This window comes from Labeo rohita, chromosome 18 (genome assembly GCF_022985175.1).
Source record: "Labeo rohita strain BAU-BD-2019 chromosome 18, IGBB_LRoh.1.0, whole genome shotgun sequence".
Taxonomy (NCBI): Eukaryota; Metazoa; Chordata; class Actinopteri; order Cypriniformes; family Cyprinidae; genus Labeo; species Labeo rohita.
Genome location: NC_066886.1, coordinates 26,614,192 through 26,623,687, shown reverse-complemented (window position 1 = coordinate 26,623,687; position 9,496 = coordinate 26,614,192). Strand labels below are relative to the sequence as shown.

General features: G+C 41.9%; 1 protein-coding gene across 1 annotated transcript; it reads left to right on the top strand.

Moving 5' to 3' along the window:
• Nucleotides 1–373: 373 nt before the first annotated feature.
• Nucleotides 374–8,640, top strand: bmp16 (bone morphogenetic protein 16). Its single transcript, XM_051134733.1, has 3 exons — nt 374–802; nt 5,877–6,208; nt 6,582–8,640. Exons 2-3 carry the CDS (start codon nt 5,884–5,886, stop codon nt 7,529–7,531), a joined length of 1,275 nt encoding a protein of 424 aa, XP_050990690.1. The 5' UTR covers nt 374–802; nt 5,877–5,883; the 3' UTR covers nt 7,532–8,640.
• The last annotated feature ends 856 nt before the right edge of the window (nt 8,641–9,496 follow it).

The following is a 9,496-nucleotide window of genomic DNA, read 5'->3' as shown; positions in this document are numbered from 1 at the left end:
CATTAGTTCTCTTTCACCTTCATGACTCCCCCCAGAATAAACACTCGCTCAGATAGTATCAGATCAACTGGTCGTGCCGCCCATTGTGTTCTCGACTTTATCTTTCACGTTTTTTCCTGTTTCCTGCAAAAGAAACATTTAGAACTAAATGTAAAGTTGCAAATGGCAATCTGACCTGTTCTGTGTACTCAAAGTAGCCCTGACCTTATCTTTGTTTGTGTGTGTGTTGTACGTTTGGAGAGGGTGGGTGGAAGGAGGGGGCATTGGTGACATCACTATCAGGGAGGATCCGAATGGACAGGAAAGTCAATTAGAGTTTAACTGAGTTTACCAGCTGGTAAGAGAGAGAGAGAGAGAGAGCGCGAGAGCGAGGGAGGAAAAAGGGGAGGAGAGCGCAAAGGAGAAGTACAGACAGATTGAGAGAGGAAGGGAGAAAGTCAGCTACAAAGCCAGAGGGACAAGAGGGAATTTAGCCGGCACAAACTTCCAATTCTTCCTCTCTCTTCCATTTCATTCGCAGCTGCTATTTTGCGTCCCGGTCCTGGCATTACAGCGGCGCCCCGTGTCAGCCACAGGGAAGCTGGTGGATGTTTTCAAGAGTCCACTTCTCCGGCACTCACAAGGGGATGAGTGCTTGAGGACAAGCTGGAGAGGCTCACGTTATTCCAGAGGTACATTCATTAACCCAGGAGAGGCAGACGGCGTCCACTCCGTCCTCAGGAACGAATGAGAGGAGAGGGTCTGTAACGCTGGAGCTCAAGGACAAACCATGGACTCTGCACACCTCCCACTTCACCTGGACGTGAGTACCAACCTCCGCAGCAGAACACCTTGATGCTCGCAACATCAGTATCCTGTGCCACGGGCAAAACTTTAACTCTGAGAAGACAAGTGCTGTTCTTATTTCCTAGTACAATATCTAAACATGATTTCATGAGGAAATCAGAATGTAAATCCTAAATTAAGTTCATTTTCTTAACCCTTATAAAAAAAAACACACAAATCATATAAATTTACATTAAGGTTTTTGCTTTTTTTGCTGTAAACAAGTTTTAGCTTACACAATTTTGCTCATCAAGTCGACTGATCTTGTTAAGGATAATTGAAATATATATATATGAAGAGCTCAGATGCAAAAGCCTCTAAATCCATCTAATGTATTTCTTTAAAATTAGCATTTCTTTCTGGCAACTTTGTATAGGTTTCTATGTAAGAACTGGTACTTCTAATTGGGCTGAGGCTGGAATTTAGCAAGTTTGAAGTAAAAGTATTTGGTGGACGTATACTATGTGTCAGGAGCATTTACTCAGTATCGTTTTGCATCTGAACTCTTCATATATATATATATATATATATATGTATGTATATATATATTCTGCAGTGTGACTCAAATCTGATTAAACTCATTCAGACGTCAAACATCCTCCCATTTCTTACCAAAATGTCTGCTCCATGCTAAAAATTCACACATATTACTCACCAAACCCGATGACAGATTCATAGTGGAGATGCATCCTCAGAACATGTGAAACAGGCAGGTCAGTGTTTCCACCAAAGGCAAAAAGCAGTCAGTGTTCTGTAAAAGGCTTACAATATTGCCTTGTAGAAGAAATATGTGTGGCGAGTAGATGCTTGCTGTCCAGGGCTGGCGGAAAACTGAATATATGCTTTTGACTTGGGAGATAAAATGTATGGCAAACAAACAGACAAGCCCTTTGCTAACTGGATAAATCATAAAGACACAATCTGGCAAAAAAGGAAGTTTGATTTGTGATGCGTCTTTTCAGAGCCTAAAGTTTTTAGGATGATACAATGTTGCTTAACTAAAATAGATCACACATTTAGACCCTTCAGCATCTGCCAGATGATAATGCAACACTTTTTTGAGGGTTTCAGGACCGCCAAATCGGTCAAATTGATAACAGAATGTTATGTGGGGGTTAGGGGAGGGTTCTGGGAGGAAATGTCTTGTCTGGTCTACTCTACTCATCCTTGGAGACCACTTTGGTCTGTTCTTAGCTGAACCTTTGGCAAGCTGCATAGAAAGTGTGCGTATGTTCCTATAACGGTATCAGTTGCGGAGTGTGTTTTTCAGTCTGTAACAGTGGGGTGCATGTATGAATATGTATGCGTGTACGGTCAGAGAGGATTGTTCCACTGAATGTTACGGGGCACAATCTGAGGTTTGGGTTGCTGTCATTATCTCTTAATCTGTCCAGCTGGGATAAATTAAAGTTTTGTGCTAATATACTCCAATAAAACCACCCTGCAGGCTACCTGCAGTATTATTCTAAAGATTTCATCTCTTTAATGCAGCATAACAGAGGCATTTGAGACTTCTCACGTGCCTTGGGCACTCAAAACTCGGGGGGAATAAGCGCAGGTACCTTTTGTATCCGAAAATGTAAAGCTATTCATGTTTAAGAATGTTCCTTCAAGAACAAAATGACGAAATGGGGAGGGGGGAGCGAGCTGGGGAGAAGCAGTCTAGGGAATGAGCGAAAGGAAGAACAACAGGAAAGGAGAGCGGAGGGATCGGGGTACGGAGTGAAATGTGAAACATGAAGACAGCGGTGGAGGATAAATCAGCAACAAGCAGAGGCACCATGACCCCTACGGCCCTACACTGCTGACTTCTGGGTAAATCTGAAAGTGAGAAACATGAGAGAGAGAGAGAGAGCTGGCTTTTCCTAGAACTGTGTAACAATATATCAGTTCTGGAAGTCATGCTTTACAGGAAGAGGACTGATAAGAAGAATAAAAATAGGGAAAAAATGTGGAAAGAAAGCTGAAAGAGATAAGTGGATGCAAAGAAACCCTGCCCTCCGCTCTTGGGGTCGACAGGTCACGTCGCTCTGGTAATGGCACGAGTCTGGCCGACCTTTCCTCTGCTGGGGTCACCTCTCGCCGTCTGTTCTGGGGTCTAATAAACGCCTCTTTCCGCCCCCTCTGTCTGATTACCGCTCTCCCTGTAGAGGAAGTGATTACGTGTCGAATCCAATCACAACAGAAACCGTAACACATATGTGGCCCAAACGCATGCTGATGGGGGGGAGGGACTGCAGGGAAGTCAGAAGCGAAGGAGTCTAATGAAGGTTTAGTGGGGAGGCGGCATTCATGAGAACAGCTCTGTCTGGAAGCTACACCTCTGTGAGGTCCCATGGGGCGGAACAATCGAGTGGATGGGTAAAAGCCACTTAATCTACTTTACTGCCGGATGCTGGGGGCGTGAGGGATTGTCTTATCCTGTGTGTCCTCTGAGGATTCGGCTGGAGTTTGGTGAATGAGTGTGAGCGAGAGGGAGGGGACGTAGAGGACGGCAGGAGGACGGTGTACATCCTCTTTTCCAGTGCTTTTAACACCTGTAGTTGAGGGTAATCCAAAACTCCCAGTGGAGTCACTTCTCAGCAAGTCCTGACTTGAGCTGATTCTACATCAAAAGACCATTTAGTTTGACTCAGATGTAAGTGTTGTGGCCTGTGTGAGACCACCCAGCACCTTTTAGAGCAATATTCTAAGATAAGCTGTATATAAAAACCACCAAAATCATTTAGACTGTTCTTCAGTTTTTAAGGACAGTCAAAATGTTTGTTTTTATGGTTATAAAGGAAGACTTTAAGGATAAGCGTGCAATAGATGCCAAATAGATTTACACTATAATTCCAATCCAATTGAAGCAGTTGATAGAGTTCATCTTCATTTAACTCGGAATATTCATTTAACAGTGTTTCATTCAAAGCTCTTAAATTACCCCTCCGACAGTTCTCTCAAACTCCACCAAAAGATGTATTTGTAAAGGAACTTATATTGTAAAAATGTCAATTTGGTGTAAAGCTACTTTGCAACGATATGTATCGTGAAAAGCGCTATACAAATAAATTTGATTTGAATTGAATTGAATTGAATTTGAATTAAAGGAACCTTTGAAGGATTATGTTGGCTTACAGATGGGACAGAGGGGAAGGATGGTTCACTACTGTAAGCTTTGAGAAGATTTTGTTAGTAATGGATGACAGCTTGAAACAATTAGCTGTTACTGAAAGAAAAGAGATCTTTGCTAGAGTGTCTAAATGTTGATAGCCGGGTTTCCTTCCAAAGTTGCGAATTTATTAATTAACTTAAGCACAAAAATTGGAATATCTCATGAATCATTTGCGAATAAGCATCGTTTCCATCCAACAAGTCAAAGAGAACAAAATCGGCACTTCCTGATAAACTGACACTATATATTATTTTAAAAAAGTAGGAGAAACCACTGAATATAGTCATTTTTATTAGAGCAAGCAGACGAAACACAATAAATGTGCTAATTTTTGAGGTGGATGCCTGCTGTTTGGGAACGCAATCGTGTTAGACAGTTCTGGAAGGCAATTATACAGAAATACTTTGACTATGACAGACTTGCACAACATTTCAGATGCTGTGAAATGAGGACGGTCCACTGGACGGGTTTTGCCATTCCATTGTGCAAAGTCACATGACTTTTTTGATGCATATGGAGGAACGTATTCGGCAAATGCGTTTCCATCTCCCATTATTTGCATTAACCCTTTTCGCACAAGTCAAAAACCACCTCAAGTGAGCGTAAAAACTTAAAACTGCGAATTATGGGATTTTTATTTGAAATATGGCATTTCCATCACTCGTTTCTGATGCGACACTTCAAAATGCGCATAAAAACAGAGTGATGTGAACATAGCTAGTGTCGTTTTAGGTAGTTTTCAGGTAGAATTTATTTTGCATAGCAGTGATGTAGACAGGGCCCAAATTCAGGCTCCACATCACACTGAACTTTTCAAATCCAAGTTGTAATTTCTGACTGATCTGATTTCTTTATTCTACATAAGATATCAAAGAACAGATATAAGTCAGTTTGTTGTTCCTAAAGTCATTCACAAATATGTACAAACTGGGATACACATATGATAAAAAAGGCAACTTTTAACCTCTCTCTCAAATTACTTTGTTAGGTGATTTACTTTAGATTGCACGCTACCATAAACACAAGTGTGCTGATATAATCTGTAAACCTTTAACCTAGTGATTATTTTCAAGCAGATGTTTTAGACACAAATGACAACCAGTCCCTTTCTCTAGGCCACTGGCAGCAACACAAAGTCAACAAACTGCAAAATTCAAATCTGCTTTCATCATGCACTTAACGTTATAATCACTTCAGAATTATCATGTGCCTCATGGCCGTCCTAGAATTACCAACTTCGATAATCTGTAAATTACATAATGTAATGTAGCATAACGTAGCCTAATATAACGCTATAAAAATTTGTATGTAAGTTAGACATGTGCTTCTCAATGCTCGATGTCCTGGGTTGTTTTCATTTGTCAGTTAAATCAACTCAAGAGACACAGGCTTAATGAATTGGTCTAACAGGTCTGTTGTAGACCTCTAAATCAAACACCACACACCATAATCTCTGTAAAACTACTTCAGTTCCCTTATGACACTGTTTCTGTGATTACGGTCTCCAAAACAACAAATACCAGTAAATCAACAACAAAAACACAGAGTGATAGTTTTGTACTGCTCTGTTCAACAAACCAGACTGTTAGCGCTAAAACACCTGACATATAAGACAAAACATATGACAAGAGTGCTAAAGCTAAAAATAAGATAAATTACAACACTAACTGGGACAACTTGACCATTATTTCAGTCAGGTATTCATTTAGATATTCATTCCCTGACTAGAATGAAAATATCAATTTAAGAGATAGCTTACCCAAAAACATTTTTAGGTCATTGTGCCATTCCAAACCTATATGACAGTTTTGGAAGGAGGAAGGAGTCAGTAGTGTCCAAAACACCATATATTTTTTAAATATCTCAAAGTGTCTTCTTATTTCTTTCTCTGCAGGTCCAACATGTTCCCTGCTAGCCTACTGGTTCTGATGATCCTGCTGCTACCTCAAGCCTCATCAGGTCATCAGGAGGGTCCCAGTCAGACTCATGGAAACCTGGGTAGTCCTCTGGAGCCTAGTTTGGCCCATACCATTCAAAACCTCCTGTTGACCCGCCTGGGCCTACAGTCACACCCCAACCCCAATACAGAAGCACGGGTGCCCCAGTATCTTCTAGACCTGTATCGATTCCACACTAAACAGTACCATCTCATTGAAGACCCAGAATTTAGCTACCCCTCCCAACATGTGCAAGGAGCCAACACAGTCCGATGCTTTCACCACACAGGTATGAGCAGCTATTGCACTAGGTCATAGAGAACACAAATTCCCTTGGCAGTCATAAAAAGCTAAATTTACCACAAATACAGCACAGAGACGTGTGGAAGTCAATTAACCTGCCTTAGGTGCCAGCATGCCCACTGAAAAAGCTACCTGTGGATTCAATGTTCTGATATTTTTCACTCGAGTCTTGGCGTGAACGTAGACACCTTGGAACAAGTTAAGAAGGACAAGGCTTATTTTCATAAGTGCTCCTAGCAAATGATGTGCAATTATTATTCAGTTAGACAATTATGCCATTACCCAAAGAGCAAGCGTTTGAACATAATGGAAAAAAGTATTTTACAGCTTAAGAACTTTCTCTCTTTTCCCTCGTCTAGATTCTACAGTTCTGAGTGTTCCAGAAGAGCAGAAAACGTCAGTGGACAGCATTCACATTGGCTTTAATCTGTCTTCCATTCCGTCAGAAGAGAGCGTGGTGTCCGCAGAGCTGCGCTTCCTGCATGAAGAGTCAAGTGAAGGTTCTCACGCGGTCAGCCTTTATCTTTCCAACAGTGACCCTGCATCAAAGCCCACACTGCTCCATTCACGTCAGCTGACTAGAGATAGAAAGACCAAAGAACTCTGGGAAACCTTTCCCCTGGATGGAGAAGTGTTTCAGAATCTATCTGAGAGGTCAGGGAGCCTGTCTTTCATTCTGGACATTACTGCTGATAATAACAGCAGCCTTTCCAAGGAGAGACATCTGCGGGTGCGCAGGTCCACCGGGCAGGATGAGCCCAGCTGGGCGAGGCAGAGGCCCTTGTTAGTGACTTATAGTCACGATGGGCGCAGCGAGCCCTTTGTGCCCCGTAAAAAGCAGCCCCCTGCTGGCAGACGAGGCAGGGGCAGATGGACCGGGGGCAGGTTCAAGGGTGATAGGGGTCAGAGCTCTGACGCAGATTGGCGGGTGGGATGGAATGAAAGGCGAGTGAAACGACATGGTGGGAGGGCTGCCAAGCTCAAACGGCTCTCCCGCGCTCGCTGCCGTCGACACCCCCTGTATGTGGACTTCAAAGATGTAGGCTGGAATAAATGGATCGTGGCCCCGTCTGGTTATGATGCTTTCTTTTGCCTCGGAGAGTGCCGCTTCCCACTGGCTGACCATATGAATTCTTCTAGCCATGCTATGGTGCAGACGCTGGTCAACTCCGTAAATGGGGCTGTGCCGCGGGCCTGCTGCGTACCGACGGCCCTTAGCCCCATCGCCCTCCTATACCTGGACCAGGAGGAACGTGTGGTGTTGAAAAACTATCAAGACATGGTGGTGGAGGGCTGCGGCTGTCGATAGCATAATACTCATGGAATAAATAAGAAGGGTGGACTGGAAAAAAAAGACTAAGCAGTAAGTGAGAAGTGAGTCAGAAAGAAAACTGAAAGAGTCAAAGAAAGCGAGGTAAAACTGTCATACTAAAAACATGAGCACCTTCCCATAGTCCTCTGGAACCCAGCTTTGACTTCTTGTGTCCAATGAAGCATTGTATTTGTGTGAACTGTGACCATTAGAAGCACTCAGTCCCAACGTGATGTGTCCGTCTTATGTAGTACACTCCAGCTTTCTGTCTTGTAGGTGTCGAGTAGCTACAATATGTTCTTGTTGTTGTGTCCTTCCAGCTCCTGTTTTGTGCATCTTTTCCTCGTAAACATTACGTCATTGACAACTCAAAGGGACCAAGAAGTGACCATGGACTCTCATTGAGCATTTGGTGCTGGACAGACTTAAACCTGAGGGGAGACAACAAGAAAACTAAACTCTTCATCTCTGGTTGCAAAAAAATAACTTCAAAGTATGCACTGTGACAGAGACTATAACTGATTACAGGGCACTTCTCCGTATGAGCTATTTAAAAATCACGACACCAAGAAATTATGATGTTATTGTCTGAATGTGTTAGTGCTATTATTTATGGTGACCTGTTATTTTTATGTACGGTGCAGTCCAAAGAAAAGTTTGCTATACAAATACTTCTGTGGTAGTAAAGTAAATCTAATTTAAGAATGCATCAATATATCTATTTAAATAGCAAAGAATATGGAATATTTAATCTTGACAAATACCGCAGATATATAAGTACCAGAACGCCTTATAGATCCATTTAAAGCCAGTTAAAACTGGTGTTACTCATCTATTATTTGTAAAACCACAGCACTGAATCATGGCAGCTTTATATTGGCATTGACTGAACTATGAGGGCTCTTTCATTACAATAGAAGCTTTGTGAAACAAAGAAAATCGCCAAAACATTCCACGGTATGGTGCCAAATGTTATGTTATGTGCCATAGGTGTGCAAGCTTGCTAAGTGGTATTATACATAACTGTGTGTCTTTTGTCATCATGTAGTTATCACCCGTGTTGACCAAACTGTCTGTATTTAAAGAAATACAATCGTCCAAGCTTATTCCGATGTTCTGTCATGAATAACTGATTATATTTTAGTGTGATGCTTTACGTGCAGTTTAAACAAAAGCCTTGAGAATGTCTGACATTGTCTGGAGCCATTGTGAAATGTGTAATAATAAACAGCAAACTAATCAGGCAGTTTTCTCTTTTTCAGAATTGCTTTCCTAAAACTTTAACTGGAAGAAGAATACAGAGTGGTTAACATGCCCGTAAATAAATAAAGAAATAAAACACAAAATGCATAAAGCCATTAGCCTGGTTTTAGAGGGTTTTGTGTACTGCGAAACCTGCTAGACCAACTTTAACCAGTTAAGACCAGTACGTACCATGTACTTTGGTTTCAGGATGGAAGTAAACATGTAGAGAAAAAGTATCTGGTGTAACAGCTCTGAAGTGAGAGGAAGAGACCTCTCACACACTGTAAAATGTCTGCGCAAGTTTATCAGCTCTCATTATAGATTCTTTCTCAACATCTGTTTTTCATCCTTCAGAGGATCTTGGACACAGTCTGCAGCAGTCTCTATGTTCATTCACCTCATAGTAAACGGGAAAAGCCTTAGCATTCACAGTTTCTTAAGTCAAAAAGATTGAAAATTACAGTGCAGATAGCTCATTAGTGTTACATCTAACTGCTATAGTGTGTGTGTGAGAGTGAGAGGGAGAGAAAGAGGTCCAAACCTATACTTCATTCTTCAACAGATGTTTAAAGTTCCACGTCATCAACAAGAAGCCACATACTTACATGAAAATGACCTTTGACCTGTGATGTCTTCTTTCTCACCCCCGTATCTCCGTTTGCCATCACAGAGCTTATCTTGCCAGGTGTGAGGGTCGGGTTGACCTATGTACTGAAC